The sequence below is a fragment of the Ceraceosorus guamensis genome, assembly GCF_003144195.1.
Source record: "Ceraceosorus guamensis strain MCA 4658 unplaced genomic scaffold IE81scaffold_6, whole genome shotgun sequence".
Classification (NCBI taxonomy): Eukaryota; Fungi; Basidiomycota; class Exobasidiomycetes; order Ceraceosorales; family Ceraceosoraceae; genus Ceraceosorus; species Ceraceosorus guamensis.
In genome coordinates, this window is record NW_020290001.1 from 300,717 (window position 1) to 327,341 (window position 26,625).

The following is a 26,625-nucleotide window of genomic DNA, read 5'->3' on the forward strand; positions in this document are numbered from 1 at the left end:
GAGCAGGCCGGAAAAACTGCAGCAGCAAGAGCGTGGCACACGGTGCCACGTGACGGCTGACGATGACGATGATGGTGGTGGTGGTCGTGTCGTACAGAGGATGCGGACGACGACGCACGCACGCATAAATAAAGGGTGATGGACGGTGGTGATGTTGGCCGAATGTGGCCGCGATCGATGATGATGCTGAGACCAGGAGCAAATTGATGGCGTCGAGGTCGATCAGACGGAGCTGCTGGTAGTCGAGAGTTGAGTGTCTCTTCGACTGCAATTGCCGAGACCAGATGAGGTCGAGCCGAGGTCAATCGGCAAAAAAGGGGCGTGCCGCTCTGGTGAACCAGCAGGGCTGGACCAGACATTGCGCACTTCCACTCGGCTGCACGGCCTATGGAGAGCACGACGGCGGAAGCGTAGAAAAGCGCGCATATAGCGTAAAGCCGTGCCGTGGCTGCGCGCAATTGAAAGAGGACGGCGCGTGCGCACGGAGGCGATGTGTGGCCAGAAAAGCCCGCGGCTAGGAAGCCCACGGCGCTGGTTCCTTCAGGACTAGTCGACCGAGCCCATCCGTGTCGACAAAGCCTGAGTTGGACAGAAGATCTGTGCTGAACCTCTTCGCGCTCCAACATCCTCGCACGTGTTTAAGGAGCCGGAAGAGGATGCTTGCGACAGCCTGGGCTACATCCGGGTAGACGAAGAGCACAGTACTGTCTGCTCGCCGAGCGGCCGCCATCAGAGTATGGCGACGGCTGGCAATGTATTGGACCACTGCCGCGCGCCAGAGCACAACACGCACTCGCTGGGCGGAAGCAGGGAAAACGGCAGCAAGCCAGCTGGTGACGACACCCTTGGTTGTGAGGGGCAAGGGAGTGCCGACGATTGCCGGCTCCAGCGCAAAGAGAACAGGCATGGCGTCGTGCCAGACGGCCTGAACGGCTGGGCACTCAACATAGCCATGCTGCGTGCTGTCGTGCACGCCGCATCCATGCGCGCAGAGGTCAACCGCATGGATGGAGCGGCGCGCTATATCGGGATCGTTGTCAAGCGCAGAGAAAGCTTGACGTACATCGTCCGACCCAATGTTCTGGCGTTGCTGTACAAAGGGTCGGAAATCGTTGGCGGTGTTGTCGGCATCTGTAGGGGCGTAGAAGTCAGTAAGCGGCAGGCGAGCGATGCTGGTCGACGGTTGGAAAGCAACCTCGGGGAGAGAAACAGTGCGCTGGGACGAGAGCGGCGTCGCGGCAGAGCTCGATGCCGCCGGTTGCGAGGCGCTCGCTTGGCCGCGCACGTCAGCCTGCGCGTCCGCAGCCCGTTGTTGTGCACGTCGTGTGCGGCGGTTGGACGGTCCGGGATCCACGTCAAGGTAAGGCTCCTCAGCCTCGTCATCCGTCGCGTCCTCCTGAGAAGGCAGCATAGGAAGGACTCCTTCTTCGTCTTGCTCGTGACGCGTGACTTGGTAGTGCCGCTCTGCTCGCCGAGCGCGTTCACTGGTCGCAGCATTCCACGTTCGGCGAAGCAGGAAAAGGTGGACGTTCGAACGAACGTCTGCGGGCAACGGCACGGCCCCCATGTCCGACCAGACTTTCTGCCAGTTCACGTCCTCTTGCAGGCCAGGCCAATCCGGAGCGTATGGCTTACCAGAGGCCGCATCTGTAAGGATTCGCTCGCGGGCCCACTTGGCAGTCACGTCGCCCAGACGCCTGTCGCCGAGCAACATGACTTTCCACGGGAGCCGACAGTCCGTGGGCTCGATCTGAAAAGGGCGAATGTGTGGCAAAGTCGCCTGCGACGTGCTTGGCGCGCGGTCGCGTTCCGTGCGGATAGTGTTGTTTGCGTCGTTGTGGAGAAAATGCAGTGTCCGTTGGACCGCCGCCGGCAGTCGCTTCCACCAGCCATTCCAGACTCGATCGATCCTGCTGTAGGCTCTATGAATAGTCGCTCGCGCAACATCAATCTCGCTCGTACCATGTGGGTAGAAACGGTTACGACGTGACGGGTAATTGTACTGCACTGCAGACCGAAAGGGCGGGCTAAGCGGCGATGATGGAAGGAACGCTCCTCGCGCCTCCGTCCGTCCAACAGCGCCGCGCCACCAAACTATATCCGCAAACGTGTAGTTCAGGAACGCGAACATTTGGAATCGGCCTTCCTGGGGCATGCCGATGTGCTCCAGAGCTGTGACATGCTCTGCACGTATCTTGTCACGGGGCACTGCTGTCGCCACATCAACGGCCGAGGTCTCTCGCGGCGACACAAGGGCAGTAGCGTCAGGGTTCAGCGGCGACTCTGATCGTTTCCTGGTTGACGCGCCTGCCTGCGTCTTGGCCTTGCGCGACCTAGCCAGGCCGAGCGCAGGAGTGAACCAGGGCAGACCCATCAGCTCATGGCGAGACAGCAGGGACCAGTCCGCATGAGGATCGATCTGAATGCCTAGCGTTACGAGCATGCGGATGACGCGGCCCCAAAACGAGTGCCCGCCGATCGCCGCCCCGGTGACGCGACGGTATTCTCGACCTCGTCTAAGCAACAGCCCGGCGCCAGAGCTAGCATGTTTCTTTGAATCCGTTAGAAAGAAATGTAGCCCTTCACGAAGGAAGGTGCCAACTGTGTCCTGACGCAGGATATTCTGCGCAAAGAACGCAGCGGTCATGGCCAGGGCTGATATCTCCGGATCCATCAGGCCCATGTGACCAAAAATGGCTGCGTCGTCAGACGGATTCGAACCGTCGCGCCCGAAGGCATGAGCTTACTCAAGCACAGGCTTGATGCTAGTTTTTCAATATTAGCAGGCCCACGGGGTAACCACTGCCCTATAACGACTTGCCGGCGCTGGAATTCTTTTGACGATTTGATCAGCATCATTTTTGATTTTATAGAACACACTTCAGCTTGCCACTCCGCGTTGATGAATCCAATCGTGAATTTTGAATCACAACGTAGATCCAAAATCCGCGATTCACGATTGTTGTGATCATGGATGAATCACAAATCACGAATGAGGAGTCCAAGGCTGAGATGAGTGGTTGATGATGACGATCTCGGATGAGGATCGATGCGCAGCCATGAGTCAAGAGCATAGGTGATCAATCTCGTTCCCTCGCGACTGCGACTCGCAGCCCTCCGTGAAGCGAGAATGGAAGTCCACCTCCTAACGTTGAATCACTCCGATCAGGGGCCTGGATCAGCTCGAATGCCCCATGACCAGTAGCAAGCAGTACTGGGATTGTGAGGAGCGTGCTGTGCTGGTTCTCCGCAGCTAGATGCGCTGTTGTGTGGCTCTTCAGCTTCATCTGAAGGGATGAGACACTCCATCACAGCTGCCGTCGACCTTCCAGCAAGATCGGGAGCCAGATTAGAAAACGTATGACAGGCTTTGTCAGACGGGCGTGCAACTCAAACATTCGGGGTCCGTCGAGTGCGGACCGAGCGAGCCTGCACCACCTCCCGAATCCGATTGGGGCCTGCCATGCAAAGTGCATACCCGCCATTTCGAGCACACGCTTCGTGAGTGGAGCACGGCGACTAGACACGCGGTGCGGTTGACTCAGTCCACAAAACGTCTCAGAGCGTGTCGCTTGCTGGATAAGATCGAGAGCGTTGCGGCAACATTTCTCGAGCAGCTTGCGGAAGGGCTCGTGACGGACCATGACCCCCATCGGCCAGAGTGCAGGATCGAAGCCGTAGGGGAGCCGCAGGACGAGCAAGCAAACAACAGTGGCATGGACAGCGATGCCGAGAGCGAGAGCAGCATACATGAGGAAGGACCCCTCACAGTAGAGCCCATTCAGCCTGGCATGAATCAGGCAGTGCTGCGCCCGAGCTTGATGGCGTTTCCCCGTCAGAGGTCGCGATCCGTACTACGGATCGGTGAGGCTCATCGCCGGTCGACTTACTCTGATAGACGTGGCTGATGCCTCCAGCCTCTGAACAACAGCTCAAATCCTGACAATCCTGGCTTCGATGCAGGCTGCGATCACCGAGAGGGTCACAGTCTCCAGAAGGTAATCGACGTCGTGTGGAGACTTTGCTGATGATTCTAGCTCACCGACAAGCTCAACAACGATGTCCCATCTCAGAGCCGTGTACTACGAGAACCCCGCCCTTTTCGGCACGCAAGCAAGAGTGGATGAGCTAGTGCGCGAGCTATGTTCAGCATTGTCAGCACCGGCCTGGACTCTGGGTATCGCAGCAGCTTCGAAGGGGCTTTGGGCAGGCGACTTGTCCGTAGTCTATTCGGACTTCACCACCCTGCGCGGGCATACCTCAGCTGCCACCCGGCAAGGGGATCATTCTGACCAGCTTTCCGTGACAACCACAGAGCACCTCATCGGGAACGTCGAGAGCATCGTCAAGCTGTCAACCAGCGCAGGGTGGATCTGCGTTGTCGAGAAGGAGGCCGTCTTTCGATCCCTCCTTGCCGACAGCAGCTACTTGCGGGAATACGGTATCGAGGGCAGTGGCGCGGTAATCACAGTGAGTATTCGATCTAAAGTGTGGGGAGCCTCGCAATTCTCAGAAACCGTCTCCGCAGGGCAAAGGCTACCCGGACGTGGCCACCCGCAGCTTTCTGAAGCTGCTGAGCACATCGTTCCCATCGTAAGCAGCTTCGGATCTGATAGCGCTGTTGCACACAAGGCCCCGATGCTCATTGCCAGTAACGCGCCGTGTGCAGGATTCCAGTGATCTTGCTTGTTGACAGCGGTGCGCGAATGCTGGATCTCAATGCCGAGACTGCGCTGCTGTGGCTCATATCTCATCCACCATCACATGTTGAGCGCTTCAGATCCTTTCGGTCTCGATATTGCACGCATCTACAGATTCGGCTCCATCTCATCAGAGCCGGAAGACGTCGAGAGCCTCGCTTTGCCGCAGATCAGGCTTTTGCAAAGTTCGAGGCCTCTAGGCGAGTACGACAACTCGTGCGTGTACAACCTTTTGTGCAGTTTCGGGCGGGCCTTCTCCGGGTCAAGTGGGCTGACTTTGCCATGTCCGTATCCCAAATCAAGTCAAAGCTCAGTCTTGCAGCTCACTTGCCGCGATAGGAACAAAGCGCGCAGTCTGCTCCGACTCAGCGGGCATCGGCAGCTGCCAGAGGAATGGCGAGCGTCCTTATCACTCATGATCTGGACTGGTAAGAAGGCAGAGCTCTGAGGGCGCTGGAGGTATGCCTAAGTCAGCATGAAAGTAGCAAGGACGTCGACCCCGATGGCATCCATTTGCGAATCCGGAGTACGTAAGAAGGGTCTGTAGAGGCAACAATGACGATGCACTTGGGCATAGCAATAATACGGAGACCAACAGGAGCAGATCTGTGAAAAGTCCATCGAGGAGGCGATGCAAGCGGCGAAGGAATGCGCGGTGACGGTGAAAGAATGTGAACAGGGAGCGGGTCCAGCCTCGAATCGATTTTAGTAGCCGGAGTAACCGCCTCCGTACTGATAAGGCCTCTGCTGGTGCTGCTGCTGTTGCTGCATTTGGCCAAAGCTTGGCGTCTGATACCCACCCCCAGCATACGTGCCAGCAGTGTTTGGCGGACTAGCCCATCCCGTGGGAGACGCAGCGTGCTGCAGAGGGGTGAAGCCACCGTTCGCGTATCCTTCATGGCGGTAAGAGTACTGCGATGGAGCGGGCGAATACGCTCTGTAGTTGCCTTGCGCTCCACTGTGGCTCGAGTGGGCGGAGGAATATTGTGTGTGATGCGATTGGGCGCTCGGAGGCACATTGCCGTACCTCGCGCCTGCAGCCTGTTGAGATCCGAATGGAGCCTGTCTCATCTCGACGCTTCCATCCCTGTACGCGTTGTATCCACCACCCACGCCCAAACCAGCCGTGGAAGGCGGGCTGTGGTCATCCCAACGAATCCCACGACCGCCCGGGCTAGGTCCGGCGGCCGGTCCGTAGCCGTTGCCTTGTCGCTGCGCACCCATGGGAGCGTCATCCTCGGCGTCGTTGGACAGAGCCTTGTAGCGAGCAGCATTGGCCGCACCACCTCCAACGAGTCCGCCAGTAGCAGCTCCTAGCGCATTGCTAGCTTTGCTTCCGACGTTGCCAAGCGTGCTATCGTTGACCGAGCTCATGTTGGCCCTGTCGTTCTTGCGTCGCCTTCTGTTGCAAGCCACAATCCCTGCCCACAGAGCGATCAGTGCGACTGCTCCCGCAACCGCAGGGACGAGGATGTGCGTAATATTTTTGGTGGTGAACCAAGCGCCTGCGTTGTCGCTGCTGCTGCTGCCACCTTTGCCGGACCCGTCCCAGAGCTTGTCATTGTCCGAGCCAGCCGTAGCGGTCGAGCTGCCGGGCGAAGCAGGGTTAGCATCCTTCGAAGGATTCTTGAGCGTCCTAATCGCATCGCTAGACGACTTGAAAGCCGGCTTCCCATCGCTGCCCGAAGCGCCGGTGTATACCCAAGAGGTGGCGCCATTGTCTCCAGTCTCTCCGCATGTGATGGACATTGATTTGAGCTCGCTTTGATGTGTCGGTCGGGAAGCAGGGATCACAGGCATGAGTCAGCTCTGCAGGACGTTGCCATCGTCCAGCTGGAATGACCCTACTCACGCGCCATAATAGCCCTGCTCTTTGTACGTGCCGCTATCCCAATCGATGGGTCCGCCAGCCCACTGAATAACGCCATCGCCATTGGTCGAGTTTCCGCCAGCCCAAAGCGAGACCTGGATGAGACTTGGGGTAGAAGGGAAGCCCGAGAAGCTTGAAGCCTTTACAGATCTGACCGTCTTGCCATCAATTTTCCACTGCAACCCGTCCGCTGTCCAGCTAAGACCATACGTGTGCCAGTCGCTGACCGTGAAGCCGTCCGTGGGCGCTTTGGCGGCAGCGTCGGCCCCTTGGGGTCTCTGAGCTTGAACAAAAAAGTTGGTCTGCAAGTCGGTCGCGTCTGCCGTGGTCATCTCCCAGTCGATCTCGTCTTTGACATCGCTCATAGTGATGAAGGCGAACACCAATCCTGCTCGCGCATCGTGTCGAGCTGTAAGCTCGACATCGCCATACAAAAGGTATCGAGTGGTGGAGATTTTGGACTGGGAAGGAGCTGTCAGGGCCAGCATAACGCCCTCTGGACCGGACGTCAGCTTGCCATTATCAAGCGTGAATGGAGCCAGAGAGGGGTCGCCATTGTAGTCGAGGATGGGTCTGAAGGACTTTTCGTCGTTGAAGCTGTTGGGCGCGAACGTGATGTTCTGGTTCTGGCACACGGGCATGGCCAAGCACGAGGTTGGCGAGTTCGACAAGAGCGGCTGGCAGCCGAGGGCGCTGTGATCAGAGTGGGACAGCAGTGCATGGCAGTATGGTCAGCCTGAGCGAGAAGGCGACCAAACCGACTCGACGCTGTAGACGCTGATGCATGCGATGCTCACCACTGCTCGATGCCCGAGCCACACACTCCTTGGGCGGAACAGCAAGGCGCGTCGCTGGAGCATTTCGAATTAGCAGAGCATGCATCGCCTGCCGCTGCCTCAACTGTCGGGGTCAAGGTCAGGGCGAGGCAAGCAAGGAGCACCCATGCCGTTGCAGCTGCAGGCAAGCCAAGAGCAGAGCGCTTTGTTAACCTCATGTCGAAGGGCTGGCAGGCTGGCCAGTCGAGAAAGGACCGCACTGATCGGCGGAGGAGGCGAGGTGACAGGTGCGCCGAGAATGAAAGAAGGGAGGCAGGCAGGCAGGCAAGCGACGTGTGGCCGTCAATGCGAGACGTAGATTTGGCAGGCAGGGAAGATGAATGTGGTGGCAGTGACGGCTGCGAAGGTCGCGTTTGCGCAGTTGGCACGCTGGAAGAAGAGATGAGGACAAAATGCAAGGAGGAGAGACGTTTCGGTGTTGCACACCTGCTCTATACCCATACGTACTTGCCCGCTTCATATGTAGGAACCCGCGCGCGTGTTGATGCCTGCTTAATCCGCACCCAACAAGCAAGCAGCATGCGATGCAGCATCAGCAGCAGCAGCAGCAGCAGCAGCATCAGCAGCAGCAGCAGCAGCAGCATCATCATCATCATCATCATCAATCAGCACGACCCAGAGGGGCAAGCCACGCATGTCCGACCTGTCGGCACGGTGACATGCAGTGTGAGTCCCCATCGAATTGGACGACGTGCACGAGACGCAGCGTATGCCGCAGGCAGAGCATTCAAATTAGCTTTCGGCATGTCGACGACGTGAATTAAGCCGCCCGCTTCCTGCCTGCTGGCCTCGCATGCTGCTGGAGGAGGCGGGGCAAGAGGAGCGCAGGGCTGTGGGTTGATCCGGCAACAGCAGCAGCAGATCGCGACGAGAATTTATTGCGCATTGCTATGAATGCGAGTCACGAGTATAGACATCGGACATCCGACGACTTGCGCTTTCAAGCCCGATGAACTCGTTCAAGACGCGCGTGCGTACGCTCGCGTACGCGTTCGGCAAGCCGCCCGCGCGGGGTTTCCGCTGCTGATCGACCATCCATCAACCGCGGTGCAACCAATGGATGAGACCGTCTTGCCATCACTCGATCGTGCTCACTGCTCGCGATCGCCTGTCGAAGATGGAGTGGGGACGCGCCCACACGAGTGCCATGCAGTGAGACGCGTTCGTCTTCTGTCTACCTCATTCGAGGCGAGGCCATGAAGCGAATGGCATCGGCGAATTTGCAATGTAGGCGCTGGCTTCCAAATCGCGCGGCTCAATCCTGCACGGGCAGCATGCTGACAAAACAAGGTGGCCTCCACTCGTGATTTGCAACCGACGCCAATGCGAGTTAGAGTGGTAAATACTCGAGAAGGCGCGCGCGAGTAGCTCATTCACATCTGAGCCCATCGACGATCGCTCTTCCATCCCTTCCTCGACGGCGGGCGACAGCGCAGAGCCGATTCGAACAGGCAACTTTGCTTGCGACGACACTCCAGAGGCGAACTCAAGCGTGCGTGCACTCGTAATTGCATGCTCAGCATTTGTCATTTGGTCGACCAAACGAGGGGTATCGACAGTGCACCATCGCTGCTCGCGGGCCGCGGCCCCATGCGGACGAGCCGCACTCTTTTGCACTACGACTCGACGCTCCATACATAGGTCTGCGCTTGAAGTCTCCAAGTGCACCTCCTCACGAGCAACTCATCCATCGCCGCCCCGGGCAGGCCGACGCGAACTTCGGCACGTATGGTGTAGCTGCGATGCTCGTTCGCTTGGAATTGGAGCGTGCCCGTAACGTGCTGGCCTTTATTGACCGCCAGAGGTTCTGGCAAGAGGAAGCGGACCTGCTGCCAATGCGTAGCAGGCTCGAAAGGCGAAGTCGACATGAAGGTGGACGATGAAGATCCGAGCGGAATGCTTGGGTCGAAGGTGGAGCTTGGGTGTGCTATGCCTGCTGCCGCTAGAGCAGCATCGAGCGCAGACTGCTGCGGCCCTGTTGCCGTCGGCTCAAACACTGGCGCGTCTTGAGACAGCAAGCCGCCATACACAGAATTTGCTGAGCTCGGCACTGCTGATGACGGCACCCCAGAAGTGGCAAGACCGACGCGGTCTGCCTGCGTAGTGGCGTCGCTGCCCGAGCTGGAGATGCCCGTCATTGCTTCATCTTCGTCTGGCATTTGCGAAGCCTCTCTTGCTGCTTCTGCAGCAGGTATCAGTGGAGGTGGTGGTGGTGCGAGATGAGAAGCGTCGCTTAGCGGTACGGTTGGAGGCAAGAAGTGCAGGTCGAACCACCCAGCTAGACCATGCACCACCGAAGTCTGCTTGACATCCGCGAAATGGATCTGAATGTCAAAACGCTCAAGTTCCTCCTTCTTGACGCTGTTGAAATCGACAAAGTAGTCCGAGGATGGGCTGATCACGAACTTGGAAGGGAAACAGCCGACGACGGGGCTCTCGAAGGCTTGCCTCCAAGCTGCGTCTGCAAAAGGTGACAGGTCGACACCATAGAAGTTTTCGGTCTCCCACCATCGCGCCTTGTTCGCAGTGTCGTCCCAAAGATTCCGATCTTCCAGCAAGGCTAAGGAGATTGTTCCGCCAGAGGGCAGCATGGTGCCTCCCGGCTTGAGGAATCGATCGCGGGCATCTATGAAAGTCTCGCACATCCGCTCGTGCAGCAACAGCTTCGTGCGGCAAGACGTGTAGCTGTTCAGTATCCATGCATGACGCCTCTCGCTGTAACATTCACGCTTGACTTCGTGCTACTCACCACACCGAGACACTCTGAGACAATGGTGTCGACCTGCTTGGCGCCGCCCAGAGTCTCGGGCGTGACGTCCTCCACCTTGGCTTGGGTTCGAACGTATACCCATCACAGGCGAGATGTGCGTGTCAACGATAGACAGAACCGAGCGAAAAAGGCGTGATCGGGCCAGCCCTTGCAAGAGCTGGCCTCAAAGGTAGCCCCGCTTGCTGAACTCACAGTGCACTGCCTGTATCCTCCCATCAATCCAAGCATTCCGCTGTCTGCTATGCTGAGCCGCCTTGCCCTTCGCAGCGCTCGTGCTCGTGCTTGAAGGTAGCTGACTCGCATCGACGAGGTTCTGAAGATGCTCCACCATCCCGCTCGCTTCTATCGCAAACACCCTCCTTGCGCCCGCTTGCGCAGCAAACAAGCTCAAAATTCCGTTCCCAGCGCCCACATCAATCACCAACTTGTCTGCAGATGATGCGAAGAAGTAAGCTCGAAGAAATTGAGTGGGGATGCATGCCGGTCGACTGACCCTTGAAGCAGTCCTGAGCATTGGCCAGGATTGCCCTATGATAGATGCTCGTCCTCACAGAGTCCTGCAGCATCTGCGCCTGATGCGACAAGAGCGCATAGTACGTAAAGTACGCATCGTCCTTGGCCTCGTATGGTCCAAGCTCTGAAGGTTTGGCGCTGACATTGGCCGCGGATGTCTTCAAGGCTGCTTGTTGCCGTTGGGTGGTGTCGCCAGCGCTCTCGTGAGGCTGGGTAGTTGCCATGGCGGCACACCCACGCAAGCATGCACCAGAGTTTGTCAAGATCTCGGAACCAGGTGCAATGCCTATGACGGAGAGGAGTTCAGACTTCAGCTCTAGTGGATGGATTTGCAAGCCGATGTGGTCTAAGGCAAGCCGTGATTCTTGAAGCAGAAGGTCTGATTCGAGATTCTTGATTCAGATTCTTGATTGCGAAGCGTGAGTATACTTCGAGTTCTCGTGACAGCTCAGCACGTTTTAGATTTCCAGCCAGAACAAAGATCACGAGACCTGCTTTGTGCATGCATATCTATCGAGAATTTGAATGGTCAACAGCAAAAGGTAGGTACATGTATCTTGTATGCAAGATGCTGTAGGCATTGCTTATACATGAATTGAAATTGCGGCGAGGTTTTTATGTATCAAAAGTCAACTTTTTGAGTTTTGAGTCTTTGAGTCATAGTGTGGGCGCGTGTCCGTTTTCTAAGACTTCGCCGTCTGCGCGTGCCACTTTTCCTGATGTTCAAGATTATCGTGCTATCGTCTTGAGTTGACCCTATCGCGCCCTGCATGGAGCATCAAGGATCAAGTTCGTGCGTCTAACAGAGTTTACCGATTCTTGATTGAAAGAGTCACGGTATCTTGATTTTCGTTGGTGTAATCTTTCAGGTAACTCCGGCAGCACACGCTTTGCCATTGACCAGTGACAGAAGAATGAGATGTGCTCACATGTTGTGCTCTAACACTAGTCTCGTGCGCGAAATTCAGATGTAAGAAAGTGGTACTTGGCATGGTAGGCAAATGCCGAGCTTAACGTTGCTCAATCGGATGCAGCATCGGACACAAGCCGACCTCTGGTCAGGCATGTACAGTACAAGCTGCAAGTAGGCATTGCATCATCTTCCGGTAAGCGCTTTCTGAGTGTGCGAGGCTGGTCACTATCAACATCGAAGTCCCTTAGCAGAAAAAGACACCGTAAAGGGACTTGCCACATGCCCGCTTGCGAAAAAAAAAGAGTGATGACATGCAATGCATCGAGACGTGTGCCAGACCTACAAATCCGCCTCAGCCAGGGCTCTGCCGACCACCTCAAAGCTGGCGATCATGATGCCACAGGCGGGCGCAACCTTGGCGATGCGGGGAGTGAGACCCTTCCACAGCCCAGACGTGCCTTCTTGTGCTACAATATTGCGAATGGCCGCCAAAGTGCCTTGCCGACTCGAAGAGGCTCTCGTCGATGCACGTCCTGCGGGACCGAGGGTATTGCTCAAGCGCTGCGATTGCGAAGCCTCGCCTTCCGACCGAGACTCCGAAGCTTGTAACCTGGTCTTGAGCAGGTCGAAAGGATGCGTCACCACAGCGGCCGCGGTTCCGGAAGTCGCCCCGGCCACAAAAGCGACCACAAATTCGTGACTATTGTCCTTCGCATTGCCTTCTCCCAATCCGCCCCCAGTCAGAACGCGCTTCAGACCTTCGTAGCCCATGAAATAGATGGCTGAGAACGGCACGTCGCGCCAGAGCGTTGCCGTAAGTCCGCGCCAAAGTACCAACGGTCCCTCCGATGTCACTTCGCCTCGCAAGGAGCGCACGAGAGCCGAAAGGTTGGAAGTCTTGCTCGTCGTCGTGGCTTGTAGCCGCGTGCGCACGAGTTCGAGAGGCGTTACTAGAGTTGCTGAGATGCTGCGCGCAAGCGCACCTGCGATCAGTGAAGAACCGAGGGAATGTAGAGTGACAGCCGCCAAAGGGTTTGCGTTCAAATCTGCAGCAGCGACGTTTCGAGATTCCAAAGACAGAAACTTGTCGCGAAGGGCATCGTAGCAAGTCATGTACGTCACTTGAGACGGGACCGTCATGAGTCTGTAAGTGAAATGATAGAATAAGGTGAGCGGCATTTCCAGAATTCTCTGATGTCAGTGTGCCAGTACTCACAGCGTGGGACTTAGACCTCTCCATAAACCTCTTGCGCCCTCTAATCTCCATATCTTTATCATTCCGTCCGCAAGCCCAGTGAGCCTCCTATCGCCGGCACTATGTTCCAGCTGCTTGACCGCTTCAACGCGGTCCGGAAAAGCACATATAGTTGCTGAGTTGCGAGCATGCTGCGCGATCGCTGCGTTGCTACTGGCACCACGAGCGTAGCGGGCCGTTTGGGCTGTGCTCCGTACAGACCGGCTATGGTTGTGTACCAGATCGGTGCCCGTGCTGGGATGTTTGGAAGGTCGCATAGTGACTGAGCTGCTTCCTGCACCGCCCCTTGAAGGTCCGACCACTACTCGTGGGTCGTGGACGCAGGTCAGAGCTGCGTCGCCATTCGAGGTGAAGAATGTGGCGTGGCAACAGGTGGCAGGATTGGAGGGAGCGGACCGCAATGCGCTGATACCGGGGCCAGTGGCTGGACGTGAGCTCGGCCCAGGCAAGGGTGAGGCCGGTGGGCCTATAGGTGAAAGTCTGTTGGATGGCACGAATAGCGGCTCCACAGCCGCCTGCGTCTGCAGGCGCGTCTTGACCACATCGAAAGGGGTCACTGCAAAGGGAGCGGCCTGCTTGAGCGAATGCCCGTTCCGAAGATGCCCAATGAACCAGCGTACTCACTTGTCAAGCTGGTGAGCACAGCGCCTGAGCAAGCGGCAACAGCTTTCTGACCACGAGTGACCGGCTTCCTTGCATTCGACTCTATGCTCCTCTGCAAGCCCATGGCGCTGCTTTCAGCCGCATGTTGGCCATTCGCCGTCTCGTTTAGCACGTGCGCAGAAGTGATTGTAGTGGCCATGAGGGCAGCCAGTTGAGTTTGAAAGACCAACGAGATGCAACGTCAGACTGCAGGGGACGGAGAACCAGTCTGAGAAAGGGCTGGCCTTGTGTCGCTGTGGGTGGCGATGCCAGCTTGGTTCCACGCCTGAGCTTCGAGGTCGAACTGACAGAGGTAGCGACAGGGTGGTGTACGAGTGAGAAGTGGAAAAGAGAAGATGGCGCAGGAGTGTGATGTAGTCAACATTCAAGTTGCACCTCGTTCTCACTTCGAATCGATCAGTCAGCTAGCATGTGTGCGTCCTTTGCAGTCATCAGTAGTAACATCACGTTGCATATGATCGTGAATATGCCGAGCGGTGCACGCCTGCTGACGTGAAGAAAGTTTGCCATCAGCAGAAGCATACTGTACGTGCTGCAGCGTAGCTGCGACGCACACTCGCACCACTGCGCGCTGAGTAGGTATGACAAGCAGGTTGCCGCGCATGTTGACACACTCCTCCTGTGCTTGCTGCAGCACAGTAGTAGTCACGAGTATCCGCGCGCCCAACGAAGCTGGGAGCGACCGCGCTTATCCGATTTGGATTCACCATTGGATCCAGCAGCATCAGCATCAGTCGTGAGTCACGAGTCACTCAGTGATATATACGGTACGGATACGGTGCTGTATAGCGTGTCAGTGATGGCTTAGCGAGGGCTGCAAACATGGACAGCATATAACCACGACCCACGACTCACGACCTATACGATTCACGACTTTTGACTTTGTCCCGACGTCCCGTTGACTCAAGCAGGCCGCTCACGGGCGATCAAACGTCGCACCACCAACCACCACGGTGTCGCTGACCCTGCATCAGCCCTAAAAAGGATATATATATACGTGCAGCTAATCGTCAGCACCTGCGCTTGCAGAGCGGCAGCAGCGAGCAGCAGGGTGCAGCAAGCATACGGAGAGAGCACCCGCAGGCCCCTTCAGATCCAGAGTCGTGACTCGTGGGTGAGTGTACCTACAGTGTGAGTCTTGAGTATATGCAGTCACAGTCGTGCTTCCAACGCACGCGCTCGCGTAGGCCATGTGGAGGTGCTGTAAGGTGATTCTGAAGCGGTGCAAGTGCAATCGTGAAAGGAGCTCATCATCACCCTGCCGCCTGCGTTCGACACTTGGATCCTCGTTCAAATGACGCTGAACGAGCCAGTCGGTCGGCCGGCGTGCGTGCGTGCGTGCGTGCTTGCTATGTGGCCTAGAGGGCCTACCTGATCGCTCACACCGCCCCCTAACAAACACCTGATGTCGGCCGGAATCGTGAATGTGGCGCTTGACTCTTCCCGATGATCTTCCACCACTAAGCTCCGCCCATCATACCCGACCACACCGCCACCGTGAAGCCTCTTTGCCCCTCAACCAACATGGAGGCACACAGCACTTCCAATGGCCCAGCCTACGATGCCGTGCAAAGCACTTCCACTGCCGCACCACAGACGGTCGATGCAGCCACCAAGGAGGCGCTCAAGTCGCAGCATCCCGACAAGTCCAGTTTGAGACCCAAGAGCTTGCTTACAAGGCTGGTGACGTACGCCATGCAATTACCGAACCTCACCCCACTCTGGGCACTTCACATCACCAGCCCTATGGGTCCCATGCCTCACATCCTTGATCTCCCCTCGAGAGACGCAGGTCGCACGATTCCCATCTACGTCTTCATACCTCCCGCTGCGCACCGACGCAAGGCGAACAGTGAGGAGGAGGCATTCACGGGCACCACTCGTCCTTGCCTCGTAGACTTTCATGGCGGCAGCTTCGTCATGGGCGGGCCGCTCGAGCAAGCCCCTTGGTGCGCATCTCTCGCTCGATCTGGTGTCATCGCCATATCCGTCCACTACCGCATGGGTCCCGTTTGGGACTTTCCCGCCGCTTTATTGGACGCCGAGGATGTGGTCAAGGCCGTGTTGGATGCCAAAGATGATGCTGAAGGAGGCAAGACGGAGGCGGGTCGATACCTCAGACGTGAAATTGCGCGACGCTCGGATGACCGCATCACAGGCATCGAGGAGCAGCACGTGGGTCTGAGCGGATTCAGCAGTGGCGGAAACATCGCTCTCAACATGCTGCTGTCCATTCCTGCACATCTGAATGGTCAAAATGGCATGCCATCGGTCTCGCACACTGGCGATTGGCCCTCACCATTCATCAACGCATCTGAAACCCTTCGACAAATTCCAGCCTTGCTCTTCTTTCCATCTTTGGACGCTAGACAGTCTCCCTTTGAGAGGAGCAGGCCACAGGGCTTGCCACCACCAGGTCAAGTAGGACTGTTTCTGGAGAAAGCTACAGATCAGGCGTACTTGCCGATGGAGCTGCGGGCCCATCTACGCGCCAGTCCTGGTCTGGCCCCTCTGGGAATGCCAGGAGGGCCGCGAGAAGAGATAGAGGTCCGCAAGCAGGCTGCCAGAGAAGCGGGACTCATGCCTGAAGTCACCACTCCTGTCGACGAGACTTTGCCTACACGAAAAGGTGCGACTCACGACGCCGAGTCTCAACAGCTTGACTGCATGCTCCCAAACACACGCGCCGTTCTCATTCTCCCAGAATTGGATAATCTGTCAGAGCAGTCCGAAATTTGGGTCAAAGCATTGCAGGCTGCAGACAAGGCGGAGATCTCGTCCGACACGGATGGCAGCCTCATCTCGCAACCTCTGCAGGCTTCATCTGCCAAGGTCCGAGTGCACCGCATCAAGGGCATGACGCACGGATTCGTCACCTTCCCAGACGCTTTCTTGGATCAAAAGACCAGGGAGCGCAAAGCCAAGGTCAACGAGCAAGCGCGGCAGTTTGTAGTCGACATGTGGCGTCAATAGATGCATTTGGCACTGTGTTGCTCGAATGCAGCACAAGAATCCATGCAGCATCAGGTGCGTGGCGAGAGGAGTTTTGAATCGGCGCCCGTATGTGTGGCAGGCAAATTATATGTGGGCCCAGCAAGCCGCTTCGTCCAAGGTCCTTTGCGAGATCACGCTTGCGGTCGTGAGGGTAGCCGACCGTGTCGCCTTTCGCGCATGGGATTTCCTCTTTCACCAGACGAATGGAAACACTCTCCATCGCTTGGCGAGGTAATTGTCGTACTCTTGACCAAAATGCTTGCGCATCATGCTCTCCTCATCGGCAATCCTTGTTGGAACGACCCACAGCCCTGTCCTTAGCGTCTGAATAGCTTCGAGACAGAGCACAGCGCGCGCAATAGCGCGAGGATTGAGACTGATGCTCTTGACGCCTCCAACAACGTCCACCATCCAAGAAGGCAAAGCATAAGTGGCTGACTCGAAGAGCGGCTTATCGTCCAGCAGATAGACGAGAACGTTGAGAGGTCCCAGCAAGACGGTCGTCATGCCTATGTAAGCAAAGAAGAGACCGAAATAAGAAGGATGAGCGAGGTACTTGTAGGGTCCTGTCTTGACCAGATTCTGCTCGTCTTTGACCTGCAGACGGAAGGTGAAGAATTCCTTCAATGCCCTGTAGCACCAATAGCGGATAGCGCCGGCGAAGATGGTGCTGATGTAGAGTGGGGTGACGGCTGTCAAGTATGCGCTTGAAGGACGCGCATGCACCACATCGATCGGTTGCACATTGCGAGAATCAAAGAAGAGCTTCAACAAGAAGAGGCCTTGAGCGCCACCGGATATGGCGGAGCCTTTCATGTACAGGAAATATTCTACCTTGCGGATGATCGACTGGGAATCCTTCGGCTTGAGGATGCGGTCTTCCTGCTGCTCCTCGCCTGACGCCCAGCTTGCCGCTGGCTTCTCGATGGAGCCGCTGGGATCGTTGTTGGACACATAGATCGCGATGCCCGCTAGGGACGCCGTAAAGGCTTGCAAAGCGAGTGAGGTCGACATGATGAGAAGAGCGCTGTCTGGGTTCGGCAGAACACTCTTAGATCTTCGTGCTGGGGTGAAGGTAGAGGACTGAGCTGCGCCTAATGACTCGCAGCTCTCTGAGCCCCGTCAGACGGTGGACTCTGCGATGGTGCACGCACGGGCATCAGCGCGATTCGGACATTGGCACAAGGCAGGTGACAATAATGTTGCCGCTGGATAAGATTGCTTGTCAGACCCATGAGTAGCCGTACCGGCATGAGTGCATGTAGACCCCCACGGGTCCGTCCGCTCTCCTCCATTCTAATCGCGCGCATGCGCCTACTCCGGTTCGCATTGCAGGACAGCATCGGCTCGGACTCCTCTCCCTTGCTACAGTAGCAATGCCCTCCACTTTCCTCGCGTAAGCAGGGCATCAACAGAGCTCTCTTGGACCGAGGTGTTGAATCTGAAGTATATAAACTTTGACAGGCGATGCTCCCAGGGTTGGCGCTAGCGTGCGCGAAGTGAAAGCATCGTGAGCGTGATTGCAGTTAGTCTTGAGTTGAAGGACCGCGACCGTGACTGTTGCTCCCGCTAAGTTCATTTAGTGATTGTTTGCGGCAGCTTCGGCCCGATCGGATGAATCGGCCATGCAGGCTCGACAACACAGCAGCACGCGGGCCTGCCGATGCTGAGACCGTGTCATGCATGCAGCAGCAGGCATGCATGGCGCGGGTGCCAGACGGCGCTCCGCGGATTGTCGATACCAGGCAATCACGTGCCGCAATGCCTTGCAAGCCCTTCTTTTGCCTCACAGCGGTGAAATCACGATCGAAGAACGCGTCAATTGCGAACATTCAAAGATTGGACATCAGAAGCTAATTCAAATCGCGAGTGTAAGCAAGAACCTCTTGCACAACTTTCGATCACGCTTCTCGCCCAAATGTTCAAGTTGACTGCTCATCCAACCTCCTGGCCAGCATCGCCGTTGTCGGCCTTGATGCGCATCATTCCTTTTCTTAGCTGCGGTCGATTGTAAGAGGCCGCAGTGTAGTCAAACGTGTTCCACGACTGCCTGCCGAGGACAACGATGAGCGCCGCTCAGCGCGCATACATAGCCAAGTCCGCTCCTCACCTCTTGGACGAAGTCACGCCCGAAACCACCTCGGGACGCCCGTCTTCCGCCGCACCTCAATCAGGCAGCGCTTCTCCTGCTGCGTCAGTCTCCCCAGGGAGCTCTAGCAGAACAAGTCCGGCTTCAGATGCAGACGCGGATGGCCTGCCTGCCGAGAGCCTCGCGGCTGACCATTTCCCTCACGAAAGGCGCGCTTCAGGAACACCGGGAGGCACACCGAGCGGCTTGAGCGGAAACTCGGCCGCAAACGTCTCTAGCTCTCACACTGTGCCGCCTGGATTTAGAGGACCTGTGCCCAAGGATGGAGATGCCGAAGAGATCATCCCGCATCCTCCGCTCCTGCCCACCATCGGCAGCGCCACGCTTTTCAGCCCGACCAATACACCTCTGAACCGCAACGGCTGGCGCTACACACCCGCCGGGCCAGCTTCCTCTCTGCTGCCCCAGACCGTCTACCGCACTCTCGAACAAGAGCCTGCAGGCGTGCATTGGAGCTGGGCAGATCGTAGTGCCTTCACCAAGATGAGCGCCGACGCCGATGTGGTTTCTGCCGATAAGGGATTCAGATCTGCAAGGGCCAACGTTCCGGTCAGACATGGAGCTTGGTACGTTGAGGTCCACATCCTAGAACCGGAGGTGCTTGTCCAAGGTGTGGGCGCCTTGGGCGCTCTTCCCGCTCCCGCGCGTGATGGACCTCACGTTCGCCTTGGTTGGGCTAGGCGCGAGGCACCATTGAATGCCCCAGCAGGGTTCGACGGCTACTCGTACGGCTACAGGTCCGCAACGGGCGAGAGAGTTTGGCTTTCTCGGCCTGGCGCCTACGGCAAGCCTTTCGGTCCTGGCGATGTGATTGGCCTCTGGATTCGTCTGCCTATGCCGGATCAGCACAAGGAAGATCGACCTTCTCACGAGAAGCTGGGGGTCGAGACGGTCATCCGTCGGAAGCGGATTCCAATCCGGTACCGAGGTCAAGTGTACTTTGAACAGCTTGAGTACGCTCCAACAAAGGAGATGGAGGCGCTTGCAGAGCAGAGCAAGAAGGGGCTGCATCGATGGAACGCCCCCTCCTCCACGGACGCACAAAGTGGAGCAGCTGAAATTGAGACCGCTGCACTTTCCGGCCATTCGACCGCGAAAGCATCGCAGCCATCGTCAAGTCAGTCCGCAGCCGGCGGAGGTGGGAAGAAGCGCAGGAATTTGGCGCCTCGTCCAGAGGTCTCTGATGAGCCAAAAGGTAGACCCTTGTCAGACTTAGGACCTCATTCTCGCATCGGTTTCGTGCTCAATGGAGAACCACAAGGAATAGCTTTTGATCATCTCTTCGACTTTCGACCGCTAAAGCGCCCTACGACGACGGCCCAAGAGGCAGCAGCAAATGGGAAAAAGAAGACGAGTGGCGCGGCATCAGGGGCGACAAAGCTCGGGCTAGCGGATGCAGAGGAGGGTCAAGCCATCATCACGAGCAGTAGCAGCGTAGCTAGCATCATGAAGAGCCGGGAAAATCACGCAGATGATGGCAGTTTGGGGTACTTTCCCTTTGTCTCGTGCTATGGTGGCGCAAGAGCGAAGATCGTTGCAGATCCTGATCATTGGGCATTTCCGCCCTCAGTCGACCTTGAGGCGCAATTGGAAATCGCGGGGCTCGGTCCCTTCGGATCAAGGGTCGCAAGCGTCGATCCCGGCGCAAAAGGCCCTAGTTCTGGCGGGCCTTCTTCTGGATCTTTGCCCTCTTGGCAGGGTCTTTCTGCTCGCTACGGCGAGTACATGGCCGAGCAGTGGGTGCTCGATCAATCTGATGAGGTGCGCGCAGCTTCAAAAGCCGATGGCGCCAAAGAGGCAGCGCTTCGAGCGGAGCTGGAAGAGGACGCCAGGGAGAAAGCGGCGAGGGCGCGCAAGAACAAGCGCAAGTTCCCAGGCGTGGCGGGGAGGGATAGGCACAAGAAGAAGAATCAGTACACTTCTGGCAATCAAGGAAGGTCTGGCAGCGCGCTCAGAAGAGCCTCATCGAGTCGCTTTGACACTGCGAGCCCTTCCACTACCCCTGCGCCGCTTACGGCAGGACACGATCAGACCCCGCCGCTGGATCAGTACAACGAGTCACAAACGCCGGTCGACGGCGAAGCAGAGGATGCTGCTAGCGGGAGCGAAAGCGTTGGTGGCCCGTACATACATGAGGGCGGGCCAGGCAATGAATAATGATACGTAGAATTTGCAATTTGTACCATACACTCTCGACAATTTCAGCCGTTTCCAAGTCTTGCTCATCTGCGCGTCTTGATTGCTCTAGTACACGCACCGCCACCTCTTCCCCCCCTCCTGTGTAAGCCTGGCGCCTCTTTGTGGGCTAGAGTCAAAGCAACAGCGCAGAAGTGCGCCGCAGCTCTCAGCCCTTCATTGGTGCAAGAGCGTTGGACGGAAGTTAGGGTCCAGTATTTGCCTCGCTTCGACGATATCGTGCGCCAGCTTGCGCAAGTTTGCCACTGCGACGACGACATCGACTGAGTAATCAACGTCGAAGGCTTGCTGAATTCCGGAAGCGATTCGCTTGGCTTGTGCACGGTCCCAAATAGTGAAATCGTCGGGGTCTTCATCCGAAGTGCGACCTTCAGGCATGGATTCGGCTTGAGGCCGGCCTGTTTGCGATCGAGGGGCGTAAGAGTTATTATTGTCCAAAGCGGCCAACACAATCTTTCCCAACACAGCGTATGTCTTGTCGAAAGACGTGGGGTCGGCAGGTTTGTCGACTGTGTACAAGGCAGCGCAATGTCAGCGATTAGGAGGTCGAACAAGCAGGCAAGCAACGAGCACCCACCATAAATCTCTAGGCGACTGCTTCGAGCAAGAACATTGTGCTTCGCATCGTGGTGATAGCGAATTTCGTAAATACCCTCCTGCCATGGCAACTTGGCACCCTTGAAAATTGTGGTACCCGATTGAAGTGCTGGCGTACCCAGGCTCTTCTCCACCTCGCCGCTTGGAGCAGCGCTTGGTGTGAGCGGCAAAGCACCATTGTGCACGTCGCCGTCCCATTCATCTTCTGCAACGCCGACCCACTTCCCGTGGCTGGAGATGCGTGTGACAAGAGCTTGCTCGCCATCTGCTCCTCGAGGGCCGCCGAGGCGCGAGACCTGATAGATGCCGATCCAGTCGCGACGAGAATGAGTGCTTGGTGCACGCCACTTGACGGAGATCGGTTCGCCAAGATAGAAGCGCCTGTTCCCCGCGGCAGAGGGTTGGACCTCCAAATTGTACAAAGATGTGTCGATGGTGGAAATGTCCTCACCTGTGCGCACGATCAGCAGCCTGTCTCTGCCTTGTTGTAGTAAGGTCCTCGTGTCCTTCACCATTCCATCAAAGCGAGCGCCAAAGTCTTCCAGACGGTTGCTAGCATCCTTTTGCACTCGCTCCAGCTCGGCTCGCATCTCGCGGACGCGCGGATGATCCTGCGCTGCCCGGAAGAGCCCAGCATTGCGCGTCGCCGCACCCTTCAGCTGTTTTGTGACACCCCCTTCGCGGCTCAATGCAGCTTCTCCATACAGCTTGCGCATGTGGGGATTTTCCACTAAGCTCAAGAACGCCCAATGCGCAGCATGGCTAAGAATGGCTATTGATAAGGCCAGCTTTGATCCGGAGATGAGGCTCAGGCCAAAGAATGCAGCCTGACCGACGCTGCGCTCGGGAGAATTGAGGAAGCGGAAGATGCCTACCGAGTGCAGTTGATGGGGGAACTCGTCGATGAAGAAATCACCGTACAGCCAGCCGAATGGACCTAGAACGTTGTAGCTGTCGTGGGCAGCCCACACGTGTAGCGCGATGAGGAGTACGCCGAGGACGTGGCGTAGCAAATCTGTGCCAACCTGCCAGTCAGAGCCGAGCGGCACATAGCATTTCCAGCAGAGGATGCCATACGAGATGTAGGTCATGACCAGACTAGTGTTGTAGATAATCTGTGGCGCGTTGAATGAGGTTAGCGGCGGTTCGCCTACAGGCTCGCCCTGGTCGAGCGGCACCCACCTTCCAAGAATCAAACGTCTCGTATACTGCATCTGCGCTACTATTGAATGAGTAATGCTTCAGAAAATGGCGAACCATCCACTTCGACTGGCTCTGCTTGCTAAGAATAAGACCAAGTCCCCCAGAGTGGAAGGCACGCCAAGCCAGTGCATTCAAGTAAGCGAGGACAAGCGTCGTGGTAGAGCCGAGTCTGCTCGTCGGCAGCAGGAATGGCACGAGTGCGTAGAAAGATGCTACGATGAGCTGAAAGTCTGATCCTCTCAAAGGATCCAAGTTCTTGAACACCACCACATCGCGCTTGAAAATCTTATGATGAAGGTCGTGAAGATTCGTAGCGCGGGTGCGAGACTCTCTCTCAGCCTGGAACCGCATGCGTTGGGCTTCCTCGGGGCTCAGATCGGTGGAATGGCCGAGATCGTCGTCATCTGTCGACTGAAGGTCGCCAGAATGTCCAGTCAAAGGTGACATCGCAAGTCGTGGCGAGGGCAACGCGTCCGAGTCTGCCCGAGGGCGCTTCGCCTCTCCGCGGCCTTTCGCAGCATCTGCAGAGGCAGCATTATAGGGTGCAGTGCGTAGGGGCACCCGAGCAGCAAGCGGCTGAGCGGCGGTGGTTGAGCAGATCTGCAATCAGCTTCTTGCCTGAGGGACAATTACACGTGAATGTACGCACCTTCTTCTCCCCGTACACGCGATCGATATGTGGCGTTTCGAACCACATCAAGAACGCAAATTGACTGGCGTGTGCTGCCAGGGAGACGAACAGTACTGCATACGAGCCCGAGACTAGTGACAGGCCGTAGTAGCCGGCGTAGCCAATCGAATACATCACGTGCGGTGCCTAGGGTACGAGGAGGTAAGGTGCTTAGCGCGACGGGGTGAATGGACTCAAAATTGGTGATCGCACTCACGAGCTCGTACACTCCATCAAATACCAAGGACTGGAGACAGAGGAAGAAACAATCTCCCCAGTACCTGCGTTGGACGCAGCGAAACGATGCAGGCATCAGAATGGCACAGACTCGTTACTCTGCAAGACGCTTTGCTCACCACGCGTAGTCCTTTACGACTCGATGAGCATCCATCTTGACCCACAGATTGAAAAAGATGAGTGTCCAGCCCGCTGCCCAACGAAGAACGTGCATCATTGCGCTATGACCCTCTGGAAGGCGGGTGCAAGAGAACGCGAAGAGGCTGTATGCTGTGAACTATTTGCGGCGGGCGACGACATGTTCAGCAAAATTTTGTGGAATCACTGCTTTGCTTGTATACGAGACACTCACATCGTTGAGCAAGATGACGTCTACGATGGACCTAAAAAGCAGCCAGATGTTGTATTCGATGGGCACTTTCTGTGGCACAAATTCGAAGTCAGCCTCGAGTTGAGTTCGGCAACGTCACTTGATGCGTGAACCAAGCTTCCTCCACTCACTTCATACTTGTATCCTTTGCCCATCTTTGCTTTCAGATGCTTCCTGACAGCCTCTTCCATCTTCGGGCTGCTCTTCTTATCCATCCAACCTTCGCGCTTTACTATCTTCACGATCCAATTGTGCTCGCTCTGTTGCTTCAGCACCCAGCCGAGACCAGCGTTGTATGCTGCTCTCCAGAACGCAAAATAGCACGCGAAGACGATGCGAGCGGAGCTGCGCGACAGCGCAAAGAACAGCAGCACCTGAGCTGACAAGCTGACAATCGTCAAGATATCGAGTGGTGTCTTTGGCGCGTACGGCGAGAAGATGGAGGTGAGCATATCCGGAGTCTCGGGCACTTCGAAGACTGTGGCGAAGAAGCGGAAAAGGGAACTGAAGGGGTCAGTGATCTTGCCGCGCTGCTTCAAGCAGGGTGAGCATCGTGCGCACCGGTGCCATCAGAGGTGCGACCCAGCACCTTGTGTCCCTTCTGCTCTGCATCTTGCGGCACAGAAGAGGAAGTCTTGTCGCTTGAGCTTGAAGCATTGGCTCTCTGTCGAAGACCTTCCGGTTTGTCGGCAACACCTGTAGCGCTCATGCTGACAGTTGCCTGGGCGGTGAAAAATGAGCTGGAAGTCCGACACGCGACCTCGTTTTAGCAGCTTCAGCTGTACAGCTGCACCCTGGCCCTGTTTCCCAGCAGAAAGTTGCGAGGAGAGCGAATGGTGGGCTGCTGCAAGAGGAGCAGATTAGAAGCTCGGCAAGCGGCTCTCGCGTATTCGTCGAACCTTCGCGCTTGTCGAGTCATACAAGCTCTGTGACGATTGGTGTGTTGAATTCGCAATGGCAAAATGATTGATGGCTGTGCGGGTGTGAATGGGTCGAAGAGTTGGTGGTGCGGTTTGAATGGCGCAAGCAGCCCGTTTCGCAGTCGACAGATCGATCGTTCGACACTCACGACTCTCACTCGACTCAGAAGGCTTGAGTGCTTGCTACCTGGGACCCTCCACTGTGACTCTCTCCTCTCACGCATTCCGATCCTCTCACGTTCCCATCCAGCTGCAATGACCCGGAAATTCATGGAAGACGCGCCAAGAATTGGGCCGTACGAGCCCGCGCGGCGATCAACCGCGCTCGCTCTCGCACGGTTCACCGCCGCAGGCGCGCAGCACTCGTGACTGGCGCATCGTGAATGAGCAAGGTTCACGAATGCTCTCGACAATCAGAATGGTCCAGCCAGCATACGTGACTCCGACCGCGCTCGTTTTCCCCTTCACTATGACTGAAGTTGCGACTGGCTCTGATTCTGTTGCGAATGAGCAGACAACCATCAAGAGTAGTCCTGAGAGTTCGGCGATACCCTGATTCAATCCCTTCAGTCACATTCAAGAGTCGGATCTGCCACAAATCCATGACTCTTGACTTGCGACTCTTCACGCGTGACTTGACTTTTGCTTGGGCCATAGGTGACGATCGGCATCTCGACGCTCGATGCTCGATGATTTATCTCGAGCCACGCATCCACACTCGCCGTCGATGAACGTCATGACAGTGATTTCAATACATTGAGATCCAAAAGATGCCCCATCTTGTTCCGTCAACCTTTCAAGCTCGTTAGGTTGCCATGCCGGTGGCCCTTACGAAGCTGCTCTTAACGGCGCCAGCGCAGAACGCGAGCCGCTGCGAGGCTTCGATATGGCCATAAATGCCTGGGTATCTTGGGTAGAGAAGCCGCGATGCATTCAAGGAGGGTTGCGAAAAGCTGACGAGTGCGGTACCGCACCCAAATTCCAAACATACCGTACACGAGAAGGATTTTCGAGCGTCTGCGGGACCAGTTCTGGTGCCGCACCTCACCTCGCCGCATAGCGCGCCTGTACCACTCGGGCGGAGTCTAAAAATGTCAGTCAATGCAGGGTCCCGCTGCAGGCTCATTTTCCGCTCCAGCGGTGGACCAGATGGTAGGATGTCGCACAATACACATCCTTCGACACGGTGGTGGTGAGAGGCGGCGCAAAGGCGCTCGGTCAATCATACCGTTCATACGCTGTATGTGTGCAGCGGGTGAGTCGCTTCTGTCAAGAGGCGTTGGTTGCGGAATAGCTGAAGGCTTTCCGAAGACAAGAGGCTGAGGTCTTGATCGTGAAAGTCGACTGACTGAACGGCCAGAACCGTCTAAAGTTGCCTGCTACAGTCGCGCTTTGCGAGTCTCGAACAGCGGGTCCAATAGTCACCGAGCTGACCAGCTGTAGCTGTCCTTTGCTGCCTTGAAGCTCTTCTGGATCCAGCGAGTGCAGAATTGTCAATGTCTTCAACGTGCACCGTGAATATGTCATTCAAGAATGCGTGGTGATGAAGGCACCCCAGCCTCTCGAATCCCAGCATTTCGTCTCAGCGATCTACCGACGGTCCGCGAACATCTTAAAGTGACGCTGCTTTGAGAGAAATTACAATTTAATCTCATCCTTCCTAGATCGTCAAAGGAATCCCGCCGTTGGGCGGCTTGTTTGTTTGTTGCTCATCTAGACTTCGAATGAATCAGCGATTCTTGCCGCCGTTGCAGGCCGTGGCCGTTGTT

General features: G+C 56.6%; 9 protein-coding genes and 1 non-coding gene across 10 annotated transcripts; 3 read left to right on the forward strand and 7 right to left on the reverse strand.

Annotated features, from left to right (window-relative positions):
- Nucleotides 1–514: 514 nt before the first annotated feature.
- IE81DRAFT_344927 (hypothetical protein) lies at nt 515–2,683 on the reverse strand (the record flags this gene model as incomplete). Its single annotated transcript, XM_025515863.1, has 1 exon — nt 515–2,683. One exon carries the CDS (start codon nt 2,681–2,683, stop codon nt 515–517), a length of 2,169 nt encoding a protein of 722 aa, XP_025372395.1.
- A 17-nt stretch (nt 2,684–2,700) lies between these two features.
- IE81DRAFT_t5 lies at nt 2,701–2,817 on the reverse strand. Its single transcript has one exon. It is a non-coding gene; the product is annotated as a tRNA-Ser (tRNA).
- Nucleotides 2,818–3,044: 227 nt separating this feature from the next.
- Nucleotides 3,045–5,148, forward strand: IE81DRAFT_364256 (DNA topoisomerase IV, alpha subunit; the record flags this gene model as incomplete). The annotated part of the gene is made up of 8 exons (XM_025516843.1): nt 3,045–3,501; nt 3,563–3,864; nt 3,932–3,998; nt 4,074–4,470; nt 4,529–4,593; nt 4,670–4,698; nt 4,781–4,916; nt 5,004–5,148. The coding sequence occupies exons 1-8, from the start codon at nt 3,464–3,466 to the stop codon at nt 5,146–5,148; spliced, it is 1,179 nt and encodes a 392-aa protein (XP_025372396.1). The 5' UTR covers nt 3,045–3,463.
- IE81DRAFT_320420 (concanavalin A-like lectin/glucanase) lies at nt 5,054–7,889 on the reverse strand. Its single transcript, XM_025513026.1, has 3 exons — nt 7,368–7,889; nt 6,553–7,263; nt 5,054–6,462 (listed from the first exon to the last, which is right to left on the reverse strand). The coding sequence occupies exons 1-3, from the start codon at nt 7,562–7,564 to the stop codon at nt 5,406–5,408; spliced, it is 1,965 nt and encodes a 654-aa protein (XP_025372397.1). The 5' UTR covers nt 7,565–7,889; the 3' UTR covers nt 5,054–5,405.
- A 1,133-nt stretch (nt 7,890–9,022) lies between these two features.
- Nucleotides 9,023–10,913, reverse strand: IE81DRAFT_333398 (S-adenosyl-L-methionine-dependent methyltransferase; the record flags this gene model as incomplete). The annotated part of the gene is made up of 4 exons (XM_025515370.1): nt 9,023–10,069; nt 10,156–10,235; nt 10,369–10,605; nt 10,670–10,913. 4 exons carry the CDS (start codon nt 10,911–10,913, stop codon nt 9,023–9,025), a joined length of 1,608 nt encoding a protein of 535 aa, XP_025372398.1.
- A 1,028-nt stretch (nt 10,914–11,941) lies between these two features.
- On the reverse strand, nt 11,942–13,584 carry IE81DRAFT_285971 (mitochondrial carrier; the record flags this gene model as incomplete). Its single annotated transcript, XM_025511657.1, has 3 exons — nt 11,942–12,746; nt 12,819–13,413; nt 13,482–13,584. The coding sequence occupies 3 exons, from the start codon at nt 13,582–13,584 to the stop codon at nt 11,942–11,944; spliced, it is 1,503 nt and encodes a 500-aa protein (XP_025372399.1).
- A 1,196-nt stretch (nt 13,585–14,780) lies between these two features.
- Nucleotides 14,781–16,600, forward strand: IE81DRAFT_209213 (alpha/beta-hydrolase). Its single transcript, XM_025510959.1, has 2 exons — nt 14,781–16,149; nt 16,225–16,600. Exons 1-2 carry the CDS (start codon nt 15,045–15,047, stop codon nt 16,491–16,493), a joined length of 1,374 nt encoding a protein of 457 aa, XP_025372400.1. The 5' UTR covers nt 14,781–15,044; the 3' UTR covers nt 16,494–16,600.
- On the reverse strand, nt 16,600–17,784 carry IE81DRAFT_209166 (hypothetical protein). The gene has a single exon (XM_025510958.1). The coding sequence runs from the start codon at nt 17,526–17,528 to the stop codon at nt 16,707–16,709; it is 822 nt and encodes a 273-aa protein (XP_025372401.1). The 5' UTR covers nt 17,529–17,784; the 3' UTR covers nt 16,600–16,706.
- A 1,155-nt stretch (nt 17,785–18,939) lies between these two features.
- IE81DRAFT_282802 (hypothetical protein) lies at nt 18,940–20,415 on the forward strand (the record flags this gene model as incomplete). Its single annotated transcript, XM_025511548.1, has 4 exons — nt 18,940–19,780; nt 19,859–20,017; nt 20,102–20,269; nt 20,315–20,415. Coding segments are annotated over 4 exons (1,269 nt in total), but the record flags the coding sequence as incomplete, so codon positions are not given.
- A 502-nt stretch (nt 20,416–20,917) lies between these two features.
- Nucleotides 20,918–24,771, reverse strand: IE81DRAFT_209163 (hypothetical protein). The gene is made up of 9 exons (XM_025510957.1): nt 24,498–24,771; nt 24,068–24,414; nt 23,919–23,987; nt 23,686–23,843; nt 23,547–23,610; nt 23,309–23,476; nt 22,639–23,235; nt 21,437–22,571; nt 20,918–21,368 (listed from the first exon to the last, which is right to left on the reverse strand). The coding sequence occupies exons 1-9, from the start codon at nt 24,643–24,645 to the stop codon at nt 21,016–21,018; spliced, it is 3,039 nt and encodes a 1,012-aa protein (XP_025372403.1). The 5' UTR covers nt 24,646–24,771; the 3' UTR covers nt 20,918–21,015.
- Between the last annotated feature and the right edge of the window lie 1,854 nt (nt 24,772–26,625).